Consider the following 21,195-nt stretch of genomic DNA (forward strand, 5'->3'; position numbering starts at 1 on the left):
TTCATTAATAGAGATGATTAGTTATATAAAGGAGGAGTAGGGAAGACTTTTGTCCTGGTATGTAAAATGGTCACTTCTGGTTCCCACATGCTTACATGTCAACCCCCTATTCTTGACTAATACTGTAGTATCAATTTCATTGAAGAACAAAATTACTTTTAATTACCAAACAACAGAGGCGAAGGAACACAAACTCTGGTGGAGATACAATAAAACAAATTCATCTACAGTAAAATAATATTATGATGCTACTGGTATGAATGCCAAAACTGTAAAAAATCTAAGACTTAGGTAAGTGACTTTACCAGCTGATATATCCGTGTTTTGCTTATCTTCTTCTAGTTTTCGAATTTTTTCTTCTAATTCTTGCTTCATGCTTTCCATTAGGGCAAGCTTTTCACTCTAACATTAAAAGAAAAAACACAACATAAAGCCTTCTAAGAAGATGTATACAGGGAATGATACCATTCTGTTATCACTGCAAATTTTGTAAAAAAATTCATGAGTGACAGCAAACAGAAATTTTGTGTTTACATAAAAAATAAGATCTACTCTGTGAAACAATTTGACCATTTCAATAAATATAGAAACTTCTTTTTCCATTATTATTTTATTGAATTTTAGTCTCTTGGTTAAGTACTTCAGTGATGGGCCAATTCATATGACTGCTGTGATGAACACGTGGATACAACATGACCTCAGGTAGAAATACACGTAAACTGTCAAATGAATGTAAAGGCTAACAATCTCTTGTGCAAATAGATGGTTAACAATCTGACATTTGAGAACATACAGGTAATAATCTGTTCAAACTTAAGAATGTTACTCACCTCGAAATGCTGGACAGCAGCTTGTTCGTCAGCATCATATTTATTTTTCACGTTTCCCATCTAGATCGAAGAAATCATTATTTTGGAAAAGAGAGCTAAAAATTCAATAAGTACATGTACAAATAAAATAAATGATGACATGATACAATTCATATGAAATGGATCACATAATTTTTTTTATGGAACTGCGGATAGAACATTCTCTAGAAAGTTTATCATGTCTTTCCTGTTGCATAAACTTGTAAAACTGTTTGAATCTAATGCTAGCAAATATTTAAAAAAGCCAAGAAGCTTTATCAATAATTTTCAGATCTTTAAGGCGGCTGATTCTTCCTCTTGACTTCAACTACAGTAGTTTCCTTTTGTGCACGGCTGCTTACCACAGACAATGATACTACCGGTAAATATCTTACTAAACGTGATTATTCTGTAAATTATGGCCCCGTGTTTTTCCCCTTTGTTTTCTGGCCAGCGTGCTTCGTGCTTGGGCCATTCATGTACATGTAAATCTAAGGGGAAAAACATGGGACGAAATTTACAGTATGGTCCTCAAACTTGGTTAGTAAGAGCTATATCAGTCCCGAGAGCGAGACTTACAGATTTTACCCTGTCTAAAGCCAGATGATTTTACTTGTCAATGGGCGCCGCTTCAGGGATGAATGGATTGATGCATACCTACAGTTAAGTTTCAGTTACTATTAAGTTCTAAAATGTTTGGTGTTGAGTACAGTGCATACCGCATTAATTTAGTGCAAAGAAAAATACCCCTACCAGACTAGAATGTTGTACACCGCTGCAAGCTTTTGCCCCGGTCAGACTTACCCTACAATCACGCAAGATTCCAGCCACCTCTATCCTTATTTCACACATCTCTTTCAGTTCATTTACTGGTCCTGTATACTCTACAGCACATTCTAGTAGGGGATGATTAAAATGGAAGTAAATTATTTCATTACCACTCCATCAACACTTATAAAGTAAATAAACACTCTCTGATAACAACTATTTCAATGTAACACTTGAATCTGAGAAACATATTTTTTCATGCCAAATCAAAACTTTTGCTGTTTCAAATATCTCAGTAATGGTACTATATATTTTTTGATACTTTACAACCTTACTTTACAACCTTTCTATACAGACTATACCTGTACATTGCTTGCAAAAAAAAAATTCACACATGTGCTCTTTATAATAAATAATATGTGGATGCTACATAATTTGTTATACATGTGTACGAGGCTGCAACAAAAAAGTTCAACAGAAAATTTGTTTAAGTCCACTCCTTTGCTTTGAATGGAGTGGACCCATTCCTATACCCATATGTAAAAGATGCACCCAGCTGCAAGTCTGCACAGCTAAAACATTATATTTAAAATTCAAAGAAGTGTGGTCAACAACCCGAGTTTCAGAGTCTGAGGACGACTTCCACTCAGGTTACCTAGTAAACGTCAGTCAATATCACCAGCAACAGTCCTTCTCTAGGACTACACTCAACTGGACGATCCTACTTCACTTAGTTATGATAGGACACCTGCAATCAGCATCAAAATGAGTTGACACATTGTGTCTGCATAGCAGTTTTTATGCCTAAAATAATAGGGCCATTTGTACCATGCTACATGTATAAATTTTCCAAAAGACCCCCTCCCCCATTCAATGTTGTCTGTTTGTAGCCAAAGATCACAGGAATTATGACACAACTTTGTTTGGGGGGAGGGGGAATTTGGTAGCCTAGCTAAGACAAAATAGTTACAGTAAGAATGATGGAATAGGGGGTTGAAAAGGTCAATGTGTCTACCATTTTGTCGCTCATTGTAGGTTCAAACAAATTTAACATTGCATTCAGACCTCTTCAAGTTCCAAGTAGTGGCTATAAATCTAGGCCTCAGCACTACTAACCATCCTTGAGGTAGGACAATTTTTATTTTTGGAGATATACATTTGTATACATCAGATAAGGAGCAATATTAATAAGGGGTTGAATTCCTACAAGGATGAAAGTTGCCCTGTTATCATGTTAGAAGAACCTAACTAAAGAACAAAAGCAAACAAAATGAGCCATTTGACAAAATAACCAAAGGCTTCCCGTCCCACCCTCCGACGTGGAACCAAAACCAGTTAGCCACCTCCCCACCCCACCGTACACATGTAGGAAGTTACCTGCAGTCACTTCCTCGAGTTTCTTTTCCACTTGACTAATGCGCTCTCGATAAAGCCTGGAAAAAAGGAAATACGATAGGTTAATAAATACTGTAGATAAATACAGAAATTCGTAACAGCGAATTTACAGTAGAACTAACTGTTCTTTAAGGTCGCTGAACTGTCTTTCTAAGTCCGCCATGTCATTCAGACACTCATTTCTCCTTCTCTCATTCTCCGTCTCGTCAACTAAAAGAAAGAAAAAACTTCAGTTTAGCCTGTTTGAACTGTCATAGCCAGAGAAGTCATACGTTAAGTAAAAAGCGCGGAATATTAGCCACGATAAAAAGAAGAGAAGTCTCCATACTGCTGGACTCGGAAGAAGACTCGTCCGAACTCAAGCTGCTTTCCTCCTCCTCATCTTCACTCATGTTTTCGTCTTCGTTGGCACTTCTCTCCACTTCCTCCTCGCCATTTTCTTCACCATCGACCGACGGCATTTTCGTTTTGTCGAAAAAAATTCAAAAACTCCCAGCTCGACCGACACCAACAAACATTCAATACAAACGCAGGCGCAAGTAGTCATTTTGTCATGCGCATTTTAGGAGAGTTTTCGAAGCGCACCGGAATGTCTGTAGGAACAAGGAACTGGAGACTGACTTTAGTTGGGTCATACCAAATTTGAGATAATTAAGTCATTAGAACACTGCTCATTTTTCCATTCTAGGGCTTGCAAGCATTTCCTTGATATTGTACCGACTTTTGCTGTAGGGCTGCTTACTACAAATTTCCATCTTACATGTAGCATTCTCAAAAAACCCTTATTCAGAAAAATTCAGGTCATTACTACCTTTTTGACCTGGGCTGAAAGAGTAACTTGGGCATGCTCATTGTTTTTCTTGTCATTTCAACATACATTTCCATGTTAGTTTGAAATTACTTGAGTGAATCTTTAAATGAGGAGGGTTCTTTTTGAAAGACTGAGTTTTAAAATTGTTCTTGTTGTTTTGTAGATTCAAGGAATGGCCCACATCCTCTCTTGAGGACTGAAGCAGATCAACCAGGGAGATGTAAATAAAATTATTGAGATTGGCAGATGTAAATTAGGCCAAAGGTTATCAAGGAGACAAAGCAATGACCTGTCCCCGTAAGGGACACAGAATAAGAGGTCACATTTTTCCTCATATTAATCCTCCTGCAGCCCTGTTTGCCTGCGTAGCTGGCGGGATATTTTATTCCAGGACTATTTAAACAGGAGGGAGTGAATCGATTGTAGCTTTGTTGTGTTTTGGCTGCGAGTGAAATCCAAACTTTAAATTTCAAAATTTATAGTCTCCATGCAGGTCACGGCCCACACGCAGCCAAAACCATGGCACTCGCAAGTGTTTGAATGATCCCAACAGCTGCACAGGCTACACTCCTGTCCCTCATGGTGTGCAACAAGAACAATAATTATTTTAGTGGTGCTGTACACCCTTAGGTGCTGATTTCTAAACACCAAATGAATCACCTCATACAAAGAGAACGATACTCCCAGAATAAAACTTTATTTGCAAATATTTCCTGTCACTTCCATCATAAGAGTGAACAGGTGCCATATTGCTTTAGGTTAGGTTACATTTATAACAATTTACTAAAAAATTCAAGTATAAATGAATTTCAGGGTTGATTGGATGCACCTTCCCTACAACATTTTTTTTCCTTTTATCCAGTTTATCCAATTAACATAAAAACAATTTTTACATGTCTTGTAATACGTTTGTGTCCATGCTAAAGGAACGATAAACTACTTGTCACAATGAGAACTCAAATTGAAAATCTGATGACCAATTCAATGCTATTAAAGTTTGCGATCACAAGAAAGCGTCACACCACTCCTTCAAACAATTGTAACAATCTCCTCCTTGCTTCTTGTTGGCACCGCACTCGTCTTTAATCCAATCCAAAAACATTTCTTCGTCTTTCTTGAGGACAAGGAACTGCCCAAGTACGACGTAGGCCTTGTCAAACCCTTTTTCTTCTAGTCTCTTCCCCAACGTCTCACCGATCCCCGCTAGCTCCGTGACTTTCTTCTCTCCCATGGGCTCGCTGACGAAATTACGGTGCTTCTGCGATGTAGAGCTCATGATCGATTCTACAAAGAGAATGAAAAGATGAAAAATAAATATTGCGCCCATTCGTAGTTCATGGAATTAACTCGCAGTGAAGTATCTTGAAGGCAGATTACAATAAGGAAAAGCAATTTTACCTCAGATTTCGTCGTAGACGTTGTAGATCAACCAAAGTTCTTTAAGTAGAAACAGTGATCGATGTAAGTTTCCAAGCATAAAGTGAAACGCACGGAACGCACGGGCTCTTTTTACCTGTTTGAACAACTCGCTCAGGCTAAACACCATATAAGGCTAACTTAACCATATTTGGTACTGTAAATTGGCGGGAAATTGAAAGCCTTGGTGACCACTCCTAAGGTAATATGGAACCACTTTAGGTAATTTTGAATTTGTGATTCACTTTCATTTCCGCCAAAAATATGAGCTCCCCAAAGATTGCTCGTAGGAAGAGAAAAACATCCGCTTCCAAAGCACCTGTACCAACAAAGAAGGCTCGAAAACCGCGCGGTATGGTCGAACTGCCCGAAGGCCTCGTGTTGACAGATTTGACCAAGAAGAAGTGGAGGATAGGAAGATTGATTGGTTGGGGCGGTTTTGGAGCGTTGTATCTGGGTAATAGCTGTTTTTAAAATACATTTTGTAGTAAGGCCTTATTAAAAAATCCCACCAGACTGACTGAGGATGATTCATGAAGTACAGGTTGTAGAAGATAAAGAAAATGCACTTCCTCTTCATGTATTCTTGTCACTGATAGACAGTGGGGACACTTGCCAGTGGTGGACAGTGGAATTCTCTTGTTTTAATAACGGATTTTATCCATACTCCCATAAAGATGGTGAAAATCCTAACCCACAATAGTTTACCTAATTGGCGTAAGTTCATGCACTCTTCAACATGTCAAATCTGGAACTGCAGGTTGCACTCAGTTTTGTATTTTCAGCTAGGAACTGTTGGGAACAGTTTAAAACCAAGAACACACAAGTTTTCTGGCCTATTTCTGGAGATTCCGGAGATTTCAGACAAAAGTGTTTATATTATTGTACTTGCTTATTTTGTTTTTGTTTGTTGTTGTTGATGTTGTTGTTTGACAGCTTCCCCAGAAAATGGATGTGCTGTTGGTGAAAATGCTGAGCATGTTGTCAAGGTGGTAAGTACAGTCACACTAAAATTATGTTACATACTGTCCAGGGTTTTTTTTAAGAATTGTAACTTGCAACTCTTTTCCTTGCAACAAAGCTGGGGATTTTGGGGACAACACCAAATTTATGCCCAAATATGGACAAAAATAAGATCACAGCTGCACGTGCAGGAAAATGCACGAGCAACGTTACATCCTAATAAGGAAATTTTTAACCACTCTTTTCCTTGGAACAAAGCTGAGGATTTTAGGACATCAAGTTTATGCCCAAATATGGACAAAAATAAGATCACAGCTGCATGTGCAGGAAAATGCACGAGCAACGTTACATCCTAATAAGGAAATTTTTAAAGTCGAAAAACCCCATCTCTGAACCAGAGTTGAACGCTTCAAGGTCACGAGCTTCTGATGGCAGGTAATTCATTTGTTTGTCAGCACTTTTTTTATTTTTAAAAAGTGCTACTATGATAGAAAAAATTTACTTCCCTTTTTCCGTCAGATTTTAGAAGCATGTTTGCTTGACACCTGATTGGCAAAATCTTGAGCAAAATTTATCTGAAGGCTGTTTTCTTTGAGTGCAAGTTTAGGATTTCATGGTCCGCCATTATTCACGTCCAAGACTGACCAATTGGACCTCATAGGGTTGGATCGAGGATAAGATGACGTCAAAGACTCACTAACTGAAAATTGCAGTGTGTAAACGCAGCTTATTATACATGCAAAACACAAGTTTAAAAGTCTGAAAGTTCGAAACTCCTGTGCTGCATGTTAATTTAGGTTGTGCACACGCATTGCATTTTTAAACTAGTGAGTCCTTGACGTCATCTTAGTATCCTCGATCCAGCTCTCTCAAGAATTTAAAGTTAGTAATTGTTGACTACTCAGCTGTTGAGATGTCCCTGCCAAAGTTTATTATTGATTGTATGTTTTTTTTTGGTATCATTAAGGCAAAGCTACTAAAAATAAAATAAAAATAAATAAATAAAATCAACAATGTTATTATTATTTTTTCAGAGTTTTAAAACCAGGTTATGCACATTTCTGAGACAGTGAGATAATGTGTAAGCTATTTGAGTACAAATGAACAAGTATGAATGCAAAAATTGTGTGATCAGTTAAAACATTGTCCTTTTTGCATTGAACTTTTTTGTAACAAAAGATTTTCCCCTTTTCTTTTTTGATCAGGAGCCTCATGCCAATGGTCCTTTGTTTACAGAACTTGCATTTTACCAGCGTGTTGCCAAGCCAGAATTAAGTATGTGTTCAAAAAATTAACCGTGTTGCATTTGTACAGACCTCAACGGAAATGTACAATATAAGCTCCAATGATTTTTAATCCTATGTATTTTCTACCTTTTTATCAGTAAACAGTTGGTGCAGATCTCGTCATCTGAAACATCTCGGTGTGCCTATGTTCTTGGGATCTGGTTCATTTGAGCACAAATCGAGTAAGCTGCGATTTCTCGTTATGGAGCGCTTTGGAGAGGATGTTGATGAACTGTTCATCAATAATGGCAGAAAGTTTGAGGTCACGACAGTGCTGATGCTTGGCCTAAGAATAGTAAGACAGTAATGTTCTGGTTTTACTTTTTCAAGGGTCCAAGAAAACTAGAATTTGAAATTGAAACAACTACATATAACCTTGCAACCCATTTATCCCTGAAGAGGCCTCCATAAAATAAAATCATCTGTGTCACTATCAGGATTGTAAGGGATACAATACATTATAATACATATTTAATTGGCCGCTCACCATAGGGGCTTTTCAGGGCCAACGAAACAACAGAACAGAACAACAACAACTGGTAAGAATCCCAACTGGCCAGAGGCAAACCAGTTGGCTATTTACAAGTGCAGCTGGGAAGTTGAACGAGGGACTACCAAGATCAAATTCAACGAGTGGTCAGAGCGAGTCTTGAACTCGGGATCTCCGGATCCTAAGGCAAGCGCCCTAACCACTGGGCCACACTGCCTCCTATAATAATAATATTATTGTTACTTTCATAAATGAGCCGCTTTGTTCACAACTGCCTCATTGTATAATTTCTTTTTTTTTTTTTACTTTCATTTTGGCAAGATCCAGTATTACCTACTGACAGGTCATTTAGCATATTTTCCTGTCTGGCCAGTTTACCTCAGTTAGCAGTTTATTTAAACTACATGGCTTTTGTTTGACAGCTTGATGCCCTAGAGTACATTCATTCCCATGAGTACACCCATGGTGACATCAAAGGTTCTAATCTGATGATGGGGTTCTCTAAATCAAAATCTGGTCAAGTAAGTATTGGTAACGTAAGTACAAGTCACTTTTCACATGCCACTTGTTACAAAACCTTTACTCTAATATTCTAAACTTGAGCCTCATTAGACCTCCTCATTAGGCCTTAAAACAATGATCTGTAACGAGTGACCTGTAGAATGTGACCTGTGTTTTAAACCTGCTGCTTTCAGAGGCTATCCTGGCTTCAGAAGCATGAAGAAAATGATAGTTGTTTCTTTTTCCTTTGAACAGTGTTTTTATGATCATTATTGTTGTCATTTAGTTGTTGCTCATGAAAGAAACACAAGTCACACCCATCACACCCCATTGCTTAGGATCTCCTGCATTCTTTTTTGTTCCCAGGTGTAAAGAACTTTCCCCATGACTCTGCTTTCTGTTGACAATACATGCAATTGTTTCACTGTAAATGTTGTGTGTTTTAGAGCATCACTAACAGTCTCAGCCACCTCCCTAATCATTATTCTTATTGTTTTTTCCCTTGCTTTATTCAGCCACCTTTTCAGACAAATAATAATAATAGTTCTCACACACAACTGGTAGCCATGCCAAGCCGAACCATGCAGCCTGACCTTTATTAATCACAGATTACCTCAATGAAAGAACAAACTTGAAAGAGTACATTCATAACAGGACGAACAAACTATTCAGGAAAAATAATTTGAAAACTGCTGTAACTCAAAGACTGAATACAAATAAATCTCCCCACAACAAACAGGAAATGGAAAATCCATCTTCCAGGAAAACACTCCAAAAAAACTAGAAGGGTGGGTGGGTGGGAGGTCAGGCATTGGCGAACGGCAACAAGAAATGTGGGAAATCTCATAAGCCATGTGACCTATACCCCCCGCACACTAGCACCCAGACTCCTAGATGTGTGTGAGAAAAACGTTTTCCGCTTCTTTCGTGCCTCAGCCAGCGGAAAACAACACTAATAATAATGATAATATTATTATTATTATTATGAACTGTCAAAATACCTCACTACGATACTGAAACCACTCAGACTGACGCATCCCGACACGAACTGCAGTCCATGTAGTAAACGGATTTAACCCTTGAAACAACAGATTTAACTCACATCGAACCACAACACGAACTGCTCATTTAATATTCCATGTGCTCCTACCCATAGTACACTTGGCGCTCTTGCTGAACATACGTCACAGGCACTACAATCTCCCCCTTCTGTGAAATGTTCACTGTTCATTTGTCACAAAACAGTACTGCTGAGAAATGTATCTCATGACACCTAGACTTGAAAAATATATGCCACCTAGACTTGGCAAAATATAAGTTTAAATGTCGTCAAAAAAGCTACAACTCGCATGACAAATAAGATAACTTCAAAACGTAAATAAAGAGAAGTCTCAGTCACATTTATAGTCCTTGAAATATTTAAGGTACACCAAGGCTGCTGCCTAACAGTCGCCCGGTCACTTGGGGTGCCTCACTTGGGAGCGCAGGCGACCAAATTTCTAAATGACTAGCCTGAACGGGCGCCTAACTTATCACAAGATGATTCATCCTCACTTTCAATTAATTCTGGGCTCTTGAGAAAATGAAAAATCTGGAAAAATTTTCTTAGCCAGGAGCCTTGTACATGGTTAATAGTGATGCCGCAAAGGTTCCTGCTTCTCCTCGACATTCAACCTCAGCGGTTTTCGTTTTCCAACATAAGATCTCTTTTGGTCTTCTTCCTTAACATTCTCTTCCGTTTCTTCCTTTCTTTTAATGGCCTTTTCAGTTCAGCTTCCTCTTTCTTTTTCATCACCTTTCATTGCTTCATCTTCAGTATTAGGTTTCTGATATTTTCCCTCCTCATTCCCCTCTATTGCTCTCTTTCTTTCTCTTTTACTCCTCTTTCCTTCTTTACTCACTTCCTTCTCCTCTGCAGTTCTCGTCTCCTTATCTTCTTCCTCGTCATTATCCTCTTTTGTTTTCAGTCTCTTTTCTCTCTTTCTCTGCTTCCCTTCCGGGACGTCATCTCCCTCTACATCTCCCTTTGAGTTTCTCCTATCTTTCTTTCTTTTTTTTCTTCTTTTGAGCCTTTGGCTTCTGCTTTTTTTTCCTAAATGCAATTTTTTACTCTTCCACTTTTCCTGTTTTTATCTTAAGTTTTCTTTTACTCTTCTTTTCCACTATCTTGTCTTCATTCTTTTCGTCACCTTTTTCAGGTTCTTCCTCTTCACCCTCTACAGCCAAAGGAACCATAGTTTCTCCTGCTTAATTGCTGTCTGTTTTTGCCTTTTTGTCTTTTCTTTTGCTTTTCTTATTTTCTTTATCCATTGCCTTCAGTTTAATCTCTTCTGCAATTTTTGGTTCTGAATGGCACTTTTCTAGTATGCTTTGCTACTGGCTTAATGCCACTGTCCACATGAATCTGAACTTGATAATAATTCAACTTGCCAACCCCTTCAAAACATGCTTGATATTTATACAACATTGACGTGAAGTCTCAATCTGAGTACCTGCAACTCTGTAGCTAACTTTCTGCCCAGTATTGTCCTGCCTTCATTGCAAATGACAACAAATTCAGCTGTAATTTCCTTTCCAGCTACACTCACCACTGCCTTAAATTTTCCCAGAGTGTCTAATAGTTCCAACGATCCATAAGGGTACAGTTTCTGGATTGACTTCTCTGACTTGCGTGTAGTTTGTGACGAGCCATCATGTGAAAAGTTGACCCGACTTTTTGACATGTCAGGTGGTGAGAATTAGAAAAAAACCTTGATAAGAAGAACACTGGAGGCTGAGAGACCGTCGAGGCATACAACATTTCTATATTGTCAGGGTATTTAATTTGGCTAGGAACGAATGAAACATTCACCATTTTTGGATGCTCTTAGGAAGCTTGCGGTGATTTCGCTATGCTTGGATGCTTTTAGGAAGTGTGCAGCAATTTCGCTATGCTTGAAGAACAAAGCATTCAACATTTCAGAGCGCTACATGCATGTATCGATATTTAAGCCACCACCCTTTAAAAACGAGGCATACAACATTCCTGAGCAGCATGTTATCAGGGTATTCATTTCGCTTTCTGTTCCTGAGCAGCATGTTATCTGGGTATTAAGGACACATTTGCAACATTTGTGAATGCTATTTAAGTCAATGTTTATAATACTTATTGTCTATGCGTATATCGATATTTTAGTCACTACTCTTTTGGAACAAAGCATGCAACATTTTTGAGCGTCACATCCTCCTGTGTTCATCAAAGTTTTTATCTTTCTCTCACCACCTGACACTTTCAATAGTCGGGTCGACTTTTCAAAATGACGGGTCGTCATGACCTGATCAGATTGTCACGATGCATTGAGATAGTTGAAGCTGCCCCGGGCGGTTTGACTTCTGGATGTAAAGCTTACTTCCTTTTTAAACTTCTCGACCCGACATGCGGTGAGTCGGAGTGAGTCAGTTCATGTATGAATTGGACATGCGTACGTTGTTGAAACGTCAGTCAATGTCATCTCAAACAGTCCTCAGGACTACACTCACCTGGATGATCATACTTTACTTAATTTTATCATCATCATCATCATCATCATTGTTAGAACGTTTTCACATGTCCACTGTTTGCTTTTAGTATACATACTGGAAGTGAATATCGGTGAATAAAAACCTCCACTTTGTTTCGGTTTTTGTTCGGTGATATTCATCTCGCCTTAGGCAAATAATCGTTTATCATTATAAGGTAGTGATACATAACTTCGGCTTTTAGCTTTAAAGTGGTACCATGCGTAAAAGGTTATCCTTAGATATCTGACCACTACTCCTCCCTAACTTTCATAAACACTTTTGACAGTTACATAGCATGGCATACATGTATTTTTTTTGTAAATCAAGAGAGTGCATTGACCATTCTTTTCTGCAGGTGTATTTAATGGATTATGGACTCGTTTGTCGCTTTAGCCCTGATGGAAATCACAAAGAATACAAAGAAGACCCAAAACGAAAACACGATGGAACAGTAGAATTCACAAGCCGCGATGCACACAATGGTGTTGGTAAGACTTGTAGCCGGAACTGTCACGAGTGTTTTTTTCATAGCTAGAAAGGCACAATTTATAGGAAATGACCTATTCAACAAAAATTGATGATGATGATGATGTGTTGTGAACCACATCTAAAATACTGAAAGAAATATTTAATTTACCTTTGAATAAGGAGAGTAACTGGAATAAATACAGTACAACTCTCATAGAGCAATGGCTTTAGTTCATACATGAATGTGGTGAGGTTTAAAATAACGTCTTTTGATTTACAATGTAAGTACATGATATAATTAAAATAACAAAATGTAGCATGGGGAGAAAGCAGAAACAGAACTGTCACTTGCTTGTTACAGGTTGTATCTCACAAGCAAACATTGTAGCCTGTTTTTTCTTCTTTTACAGTTACTTCTCGACGAGGTGACTTAGAAATCTTAGGCTATGTTATGCTCCAGTGGTTGTGCAGCAGACTTCCATGGGAAAGTAACCTTGAGAATAAGGAATATGTGAAGGACCAAAAGACAAGGTATATGAATAATGTTTTTGCTTTAGAATTTCAAGTCTTAAAGAGAATGCTCATGCACTGTAGCAGTTAATAAATCGTCCCAAATGTATTGTTTTTTTTTAAGAACCATTTAATTGAAAATTCACTATTCACCTTGAAAGACAGGAAAAGTGGTCATGGTTTGGTCCATGACTGCGCGAGCAATGAAGGAGAATGGGTTTGATACAGGGTTGACCTTACAAATTACTTTGCATCGCTGTGAGTAGACCTACAATCATGGACAAAAGTGTTGGGAAGATAACTTCATTTTACAGATACCCCCCTCCCCCTTTTCAATGTTGGATTATCCAGGGGAAAAAAATGGTGACTTTTCTTACCTGAAGAACTCCAACATTGAATATGGGGGAGGGGGGCCACAAGAGCATGGTATTTCCCAAATACTTCAGTCAATACTTAGAAAAATCGAATTAGGTGTGAAGTGACCTGATGCCCACAACCTTCCCAACAACTTTTGACCACGATTGTCTGAAAACGGTCCAAGCGCAATACATGCGATTTTATACACGTGGTTTCATTCTTTTAACAGAAACTCGAAGAAGTGGCAAAATATTGGCATTTCGATACGTTTTGTTCAAGTTTTTGCTGAAATCAAGCTCAAATAACTTCTTCATATTTTCTTTTTGATAATCTCGCAAATAGTAACGTGGGATGTTTACGAAATGAATAAGAATAATTCCCGGTGAGCTGTACCATATATCTATTTGCTGTTGTTAGATATGCAATATTTGCTATAAATACGAGATAGATTTTGCTAGGATAGGTCGTAAGTGGCTCTTCATATATTATTGAACCCTGTGTGTAGCCTCGAGGATCAGGTTACAGTCATACAGTCAATGCTACATGGACCTACATGCACAGTTCTCCTCAACAGTACTCCATACATTCCGAGGAAAATGTCGCTATTTTGTTTGTCTTTGGGTTCAACTAAGCGCTTAGTAATGACCATTGTAATCCAAACTTTGTTTTTCATAGGATTGCAGACTGTAAAGTTTGGCTTTAAACACTATTTCCACAGTACTCCATCGAACGAATATAAATGACAACTTATTACTCAATTAATCTTTTAAGTTCCCGCAATAGAAGGGAGTACTGTTCAAAATGAAGGAATTTCTTTATTTCAAGGGACAAATTCACAATCAGTTACTTTGCAGTATTAAATTCTATCCATTATTCAAGTTGTATCGAAACGTACCGCATTGGCCTCGAAAATTCCCACATACTTGTGGAGTACTGTGTGGAGTACTGTGTGAAACACCGTTTTGTAGTCATTTATTAACGTACGGCAAGAAGATGAATTAACAAGATGTAACTTTTTACGCGGCATGACACACAAATGCAACATTTCTTGTTCGTTTTGATTATTAACGTTTTATACCTTGCTTCTTGTGATGCCAAACTCTAAGGAACTTCATATTCACGAAACGCCAAGAATTTAAAGCCTTACAAGTGTTAATTATCGGGAAATCATACGCATGCAAGTGTTCATTATTCACTCTCGATACATCACCTGAAGGCCATCTAAAAATGCATTTACTTAATAAACCGGGAAAGAAAAATAGTACAACAACAAATTTTTAGTTCCAAACACATGGTTTACATGTCTTGGTGAGGTTTGAATTAGGCAAAAAAAAAAAAAACCTTTGCTATATTACCATTGTGGGAGTAAACACAAAGAACAATACGTCGACCACTAACAGGTCACTTGTCTTCTAAATATTTTGTATTTTGCAGGAATTGTACCTCTAGATACCAAATTGACGCTGCAATACGTTTTTAAGTGGTGAACTTCATAAAAAAGAACGGCAATTTTACGGAGAAAGGACCTTCAATGCGCATTGTTGTACCGGTCCTAAGATACTGTTGTAACGCAATATTGTGTCACGGAAAACCATTCCTCGGACTGAGCACATAGGTGGCTTTAGCAAATTCCATGTTCTGAGAATGGTGCCCAAAAACAACGACATAATCCATGGAACCGTAATTATGCAGAATAACAACTGCATATCTTCCGTAAATTTTGTGTTATACGCCAAAAACTGTTTACAGTTGTTTTCAGACAATCATGGACAAAAGTGTTGGGAAGATAACTTCATTTTACAGATACCCCCCTCCCCCTTTTCAATGTTGGATTATCCAGGGGAAAAAAATGGTGACTTTTCTTACCTGAAGAACTCCAACATTGAATATGGGGGAGGGGGGCCACAAGAGCATGGTATTTCCCAAATACTTCAGTCAATACTTAGAAAAATCGAATTAGGTGTGAAGTGACCTGATGCCCACAACCTTCCCAACAACTTTTGACCACGATTGTAGATGTTGTTAACCCATTCGTCCCTGAAGCAGCTCTGAAGTAAAATCCTCTGGCATTAGACAGAGTAAAATCTTTTAGTCTCACTCTCAGGATTAAAAGGGCTAAAGAGGACATAGTCTTTGAAAGGACCAGTGGCTGTTGTTACAGTGTATGTACTTATTGACTGAGTGGGAGGGCCGGACGGGAAAATATTTGGCCCGAGGTCATGGCATACGGACTGAGCGCAGCAAGGTCCCTGTGCCATGACCGCCATGAAACTCAGTCAATAAGCATTTTATCATATGGGCTCTTTACACTATTTATTAGCACTCAGAAGATGAAGTTAGGACAAAATAAAAAACAAAAATCTGCACAGAAAATTTATCTAATATGCTGTTTGCATTTGCTTTTCTGGCTGTAAATTACTTGGATTTTTAAAAGCGACGAAATCCCCTAAAATTGCATCGCACGGATCAGTACGTGTTCCTAGTAGGGCCATACGGCTTTTTCCGGCCCTGCTCGCGCTAATGCGTACTGCCCTCATACGGGGATTTTCCCAATAGTTTTGCAATGAAAGCGCACGCGGGGCCGTACGGGCCATATGATAATAACTCTTTCATACCTGAAGCGACCTGCCTTGACATGTAAAATCATCGGGCATTAGACAGAGAAAAATCGATAATTCTCAATCTCAGGATTGAAAGGGTAAGGCCCTCATTAGATTCATAAGTAAAATCAGAAACCCATAAGGGTTGAAACGTGTAATGGTCCCTTGTGTGCTGGGAAACAAGCTTCTGAATTTTCAATTTGCTAAGTACCATATTTGGAACAACAAGAGCGAGGGGTTTCCAAATATGGTACTTAGCACTGAAACATTCAACCAATCAGTTCGCACTGAATATTCGGAAGCTGTGAACGCGCGTTACACGTTTCAACCCTTATGGGTTTCTGGTAAAATGGGATTCAATGCCTCTAGCTATTGCAACATGTTGTAAAAAGAACCTTTTCTTTGTTTTTAAGGTACATGAACGACATACGAAAGCTAATGGCAGATTGTTTCCATGGAAACCATCCTGGTAAGTTTTGGTTTCAGAGGCTGGTAACTTCTTCCATAACAATGCAGAGACAAATCATATGGAAAGTTCATTTTCAAGAATTTGTATTAGGATGTACTACAGTATTCCTCAGAGTATTGACTTATAATACTACTACTACTTATAATAATGATAACAATAATAATATAATAATAATGGTAATAACAATTATTGGACGCGGTTGAGCAAAATATCATGATTTGTCAGTGGCGAGCAGATCAATTATTTGCCGAAGGCTGAGGCAAACAATAGTTTATTGTTCTGCGAGACACTGACAAATCACCATATTTTGCGATAACTGAGGTCAATAATTGTTTTATCATTCGATCACCGAGTTTGTTTTCTGTTTTCGTTTCAGGGATTCAATCACCAATCAATTGGTTTCTTTCTCAGCATAATTATATTTGTAGACTTCAAATTGTACTTACAGTCAAACGTTCAATAACACTAGGCATCAACAAAGCTGAAGAATTTCACAGTTTTCAAAGCGTATCACGACAAGTGAAGCTTTCACAGTGGTGTAGAGGTCGCCATGCTTTTTTCTGGCTTCAGCATAAAATCTCTTCAGTACATATGCATTCGCCAACTTGTCCTTCGCGTCAATGACACGAGTGACTCTTCGTCTACCTTTCTTTTCTTGAGATACTCTCGAAATATGTTGAGTGCAACTTTTGTTCCTTTCTTAGTATTCTCTCTGTTCTTTCGATCAACTAAAGATGTCGAATCATTCTCTGACAGCTCGGGGAATCGATCTGCCGTTTTCTCACAAGAGTGTGATGTCAACTAGGCATGAGCAGAATATTATTTGCAGCAAAACACTTATTTGTAGGCACTTATTTGCAGGTCACATGGTGGGCTCTCGGCCAATGAAAAGGAAGGACAAAATACATTGAATGATATTTACTGAAGAGATTTTATGCTGAAGCCAGAAAAAAAGAATGGCGAGCTTTACACCAAAGCTTCACTAGTCGGGATACGCTTTGAAAATAATTGTGTAATTCTCCAGCTTTGTTGATGCCTAGTGTTATTGAACGTTAGACTGTAAGTACAGTTTGAAGTCTACAAAATATATAATTATGCTGAGAAGGAAACCAATTGATTGGTGCCATTACTTGACTCTGTAAGGCAGCGTGCACTTACGGCTTCCCTGAAACAAAAACAAAAAACAAACTCGGTGATCGAATAATAAAACAATTATTGAACTCGGTTATCGCAAAATATCATGATTTGTCAGTGTCTCGCATATCAATTGTTTGGGTCAGCCTTCGGCTTCGGCAAATAATTGATCTGCTCGCCACTGACAAATCACAATATTTTGCTCAACCTCGTCCAATAATTGTTAGTTATTATTAAATAAAGCTATATGGTTTGTGGGGTGGCAATTGTCTTGCACTAACACTTCCTTAAAAAAGAAATTGCTGTGTACTAAATTGTAAGGTTATTCCTTTTTGTTGTAGTGGAAATCCAGAAATATTTTGAGTACATCAACTTACTGAAATACCAGCAAGAACCAGACTATGAACATGTTAGGAAAATCTTCAAAGATGGCCTAAAAAAGAGAGGTTGTACAGACGATGGAAAGAGTGTCAAATTTACATCATCAAGAGTGGGTTCACCTGTTGCTTCTGCTGCTGCTGCCTCTGGTGAGGAATGCAATGGTCATGATATTGAGGAAACTCGCGATAAATCTGCTAGGCGAAGGCCAGCTGTTAAGGTAATTATTATTTAAAAGTAAGCAAGTAAACAAATATACAGTATAATTATTATGGTGGAGCTTCAAGCTTGTGGACTATGTATAGAAAGGAATCCTGGGGTCACAATGTTATTGCAATCCTTTGTATTATTGTGGCCCAATTTTGCAGAGAAAAGCATGCTTGTTCTCTCGTCAACACTAGTTGATATAACTTTTTTCCCTTAAAATTTGGCGAATTTGAGGTTGTATATCTTATTAAATTTGGATCTAGCTGCAGGTACATGTAATTCACTCTACCATAATTTTTATGGATACATGGGGTTGCTGACTTTGTCCAAGAAGCCTATTATTTTGATCATTTGACTAACACCGGTGGTCTTGCCATCAAAGAACAATAGTGTAATGTGAAATGATGTCCTCCAAGTGCTATGATCTTGTGCTTTAAATCACAGAAAAGGACGTCCAAGGACCTTGAAGAGAAAAGTTCATCGCCCGTTAAGAAAGTGTCCAAAAAAAGCCCAGTGAAGAGAAGAAATGCGGACACGAAAAGTGTCACGGCTAAGCCAGCAACTGCTGGAAGGAGAAGAAAACCCATTCTGGTTGATACTGCGACATCACCGTGACCTTGGATTAGACCCATGGCCCAAATCTCTCCAAGATGTAGTTATTTTCCATGCCAATCAGCGTTGAACATTCTTCTCCTTTTCCTTAACTGAATTGTTGGTATAACATTCTCTAGCTTTTCAGTGATGTGAGGGTGTCCTATTTTTTGCATACACAAGTGAGGCTGCTGTTCATTTGATCTGTAAGGTTTTTTACGTTATCACTTTAATTTTTTTCTTTAAATACACAGTATTTGAAACAGTTTAAAAAGAAACTTGTCATTTCACCAGTATCCATAAAAAACCGTGAGTGTTGGATGACAGCCTACATGTATTTCAAGATAATGTTGCTCAATTATCCAGGCACCACATGGACTTGAAAATACTCTAACACTGGAATGAAAAGAGATCAGGGTTGAGTGCTATGTCATCTTCAGTTTATGCAAGCTCGAGATCCATTTCAGATCCCCATTTCTTTTAAACCATTTGCCTGGAATCTTGCAAAATGGAGAGCATGATAGTGATCACTTCTTTCCAATTTCAAAATGCAGTAGGAACATGAACTTGTGAAAGATGATTGCCCTTCCTCCCAAAAAGAGGAAAATGTCCTGAGCTCTATTTCCTTATGTAACAAGACTTTCATTCAGACTTTGAAGTGAACGTAAACTGCATTTTGTGCATTACGTAGATTCTATCACTAGGCAGTCATCCCACATTTTACTGGTACTTGATAAACATATCCCTCAAAAATCTCAAAGTTTATTAGAACGCTTTGCCCTTGAGTAAATGCAGAACCTATTTTCTATGCCTCATTAGTAGCACTGTTCATGATCCAGCGTGAAAAAAAAAACACTTTAAAACATGTATGGCGCCATTTAATCAAAACCAGAGTCCTGAGTCAGCAAATAAGATTGGTTACTTCTTTTTAAACCTGGTTTCCATATGATAGTCCTGAGCACCCCAGTCATTTCAAATAGTGTTCAGGCGATGGGGACGATTATAATATGGAAACATTACCCACAGACGATCATGGTTGCTCGACACATGGTTAACGCTAACCAACGTTAAATACCATGAAAACCTAAAGGTTTTGGTAAATCGTAACCAACGTTTAGCGCTAACAAGGGTTCGAGCAACCAGACCCTTGTCGACTAAGACAAACTGAGTTCTATCCGGATAATCAAGGAAGTCTCAGTCGCTCGGGTCGTTAGTGATCATCTGGGTAGTGTTTCCATATAATCGGCCCAATTGCGTGAACATTATTTGAAACGACCGGGGCTATTGGGACGATCATATGGAAACCAGGCTTTAGTGACCACTGCCGTCAGATATGAATCACATCTGTAGGACACAGTTGAAACCATGTTTAATCAAGTAAACACATGTACAGTGTCCAGCATTTGTAAATATATTTTCATTTCATGAGCCGATTACAGATTTTTTGTCCTATTATTGACTGTAATGAAAAGAAGTTTAGGATCTTTTTTTAATGTAATAAAATTTACATTATGCAAAAAAAAAACCAGTTTCCTCAGAGATACTGTCAATTAAGATTGAGTATTTTTTTATAAAAGTGTAGTAGTGTTGTGTTTTATTGGTTTTAATAAACTTGTGGTAGCATCTTGGTTAACAATGAATAGACTTTGTTCGCGTTGTTTTTCTCATGTTGCAAAAAAATGCAATTTGTCCAGTAGTTGGATTATGGACTGTGGTGTGAAGGTGCAATGTAGCATAAAACTGGCAGGAACAAAAGATGGTCACTACCAATTCACAAAGAATCCTAAACATTCTTTTAAGTTAACCTTAGGCCTCATTAGGCAGTTGTGTGCGATTTTACGAAATAAACGACGCGACAAAGTAACTGAATGTTCCAAACTTTTAATATTCTTCTATCATGATGCCTGGATATTACAACACAATTTTGTATGATGCGATTGACCGGTCGAATTACGATCGTCTTGAATAACTACTTAAAAGTGCAATGTAATGACAAATATTCTCTATATTAAACAAGAGCCTGAGTAACGCAACATGTAACGGTAACTAAACAACTCTTTAACATAGACCTAAACAAACATTTTGGCCCAAATGTTAGCATTTGTTAACGTTTAGAGTTGTTTCTGTATCGGTAAAACAATGACCTGTGGCTTGTTACCTGTGTTTTGGCAATATCCTTCTCTCCCCCTACCAGGCCTTAATTTCATTCTTTCTTTCAAGAGCGATCGTCACAGTTGTGAGTCACTTAAAGCAACTGCAAAGGAACACTGACTTCAAAAACTCAGTAATAATTCATGAGCCTATCAAAACACCGATAAAACGTCACATGCATGAGCTTATTGACCAAGCATGAGGTGAAGATGTGAAGATTGCGCGTTCATGGACCGAGACGAAGTCGAGGTTCATAAACACGCAAAAAAGAACGAGGCCAATAGCCAGCCATCTTGACCGAACAAGCTTGGT

General features: G+C 38.2%; 2 protein-coding genes and 2 long non-coding RNA genes across 5 annotated transcripts in view; 1 reads left to right on the plus strand and 3 right to left on the minus strand.

The window, feature by feature from the left end:
* LOC138027589 (breast cancer metastasis-suppressor 1-like protein-A) overlaps positions 1 to 3,538 on the minus strand; it is an 18,616-nt gene extending 15,078 nt beyond the window's left edge. For both annotated transcript variants that reach the window (XM_068875129.1, XM_068875131.1), the window contains exons 1-6: positions 3,340 to 3,538; positions 3,134 to 3,221; positions 2,994 to 3,049; positions 1,653 to 1,744; positions 831 to 890; positions 306 to 402 (exon numbers count right to left, since the gene is read on the minus strand). In XM_068875129.1, coding sequence (XP_068731230.1) covers positions 306 to 402; positions 831 to 890; positions 1,653 to 1,744; positions 2,994 to 3,049; positions 3,134 to 3,221; positions 3,340 to 3,472 — 526 coding nt within the window. In that variant the 5' untranslated portion in view covers positions 3,473 to 3,538. The remainder of the gene's footprint in view (positions 1 to 305; positions 403 to 830; positions 891 to 1,652; positions 1,745 to 2,993; positions 3,050 to 3,133; positions 3,222 to 3,339) is intronic.
* Positions 3,539 to 4,503: 965 nt separating this feature from the next.
* LOC138027570 (uncharacterized) lies at positions 4,504 to 5,355 on the minus strand. Its single transcript, XR_011127474.1, has 2 exons — positions 5,221 to 5,355; positions 4,504 to 5,106 (listed from the first exon to the last, which is right to left on the minus strand). It is a non-coding gene; the product is annotated as an uncharacterized lncRNA (long non-coding RNA).
* A 73-nt stretch (positions 5,356 to 5,428) lies between these two features.
* LOC138027569 (serine/threonine-protein kinase VRK1-like) lies at positions 5,429 to 20,365 on the plus strand. The gene is made up of 10 exons (XM_068875111.1): positions 5,429 to 5,695; positions 6,175 to 6,230; positions 7,407 to 7,476; positions 7,586 to 7,782; positions 8,400 to 8,498; positions 12,374 to 12,506; positions 12,897 to 13,017; positions 16,367 to 16,422; positions 17,898 to 18,154; positions 18,586 to 20,365. The coding sequence occupies exons 1-10, from the start codon at positions 5,503 to 5,505 to the stop codon at positions 18,754 to 18,756; spliced, it is 1,353 nt and encodes a 450-aa protein (XP_068731212.1). The 5' UTR covers positions 5,429 to 5,502; the 3' UTR covers positions 18,757 to 20,365.
* Positions 18,927 to 21,013, minus strand: LOC138027572 (uncharacterized). Its single transcript, XR_011127476.1, has 2 exons — positions 20,891 to 21,013; positions 18,927 to 19,321 (listed from the first exon to the last, which is right to left on the minus strand). It is a non-coding gene; the product is annotated as an uncharacterized lncRNA (long non-coding RNA).
* Positions 21,014 to 21,195: the final 182 nt, after the last annotated feature.

The sequence above is a fragment of the Montipora capricornis genome, chromosome 12 (assembly GCF_036669925.1).
Source record: "Montipora capricornis isolate CH-2021 chromosome 12, ASM3666992v2, whole genome shotgun sequence".
Classification (NCBI taxonomy): Eukaryota; Metazoa; Cnidaria; class Anthozoa; order Scleractinia; family Acroporidae; genus Montipora; species Montipora capricornis.

Bases quoted from the DNA above. Each gene is read 5' to 3' on its own strand.
- LOC138027569 (XM_068875111.1), top strand. From the start codon at position 5,503: ATGAGCTCCCCAAAGATTGCTCGTAGGAAGAGAAAAACATCCGCTTCC. The intron at 7,477-7,585 runs GTATGTGTTCAA...CCTTTTTATCAG, and splicing joins TGTTGCCAAGCCAGAATTAA to TAAACAGTTGGTGCAGATCT. The intron at 8,499-12,373 runs GTAAGTATTGGT...TCTTTTCTGCAG, and splicing joins CTAAATCAAAATCTGGTCAA to GTGTATTTAATGGATTATGG.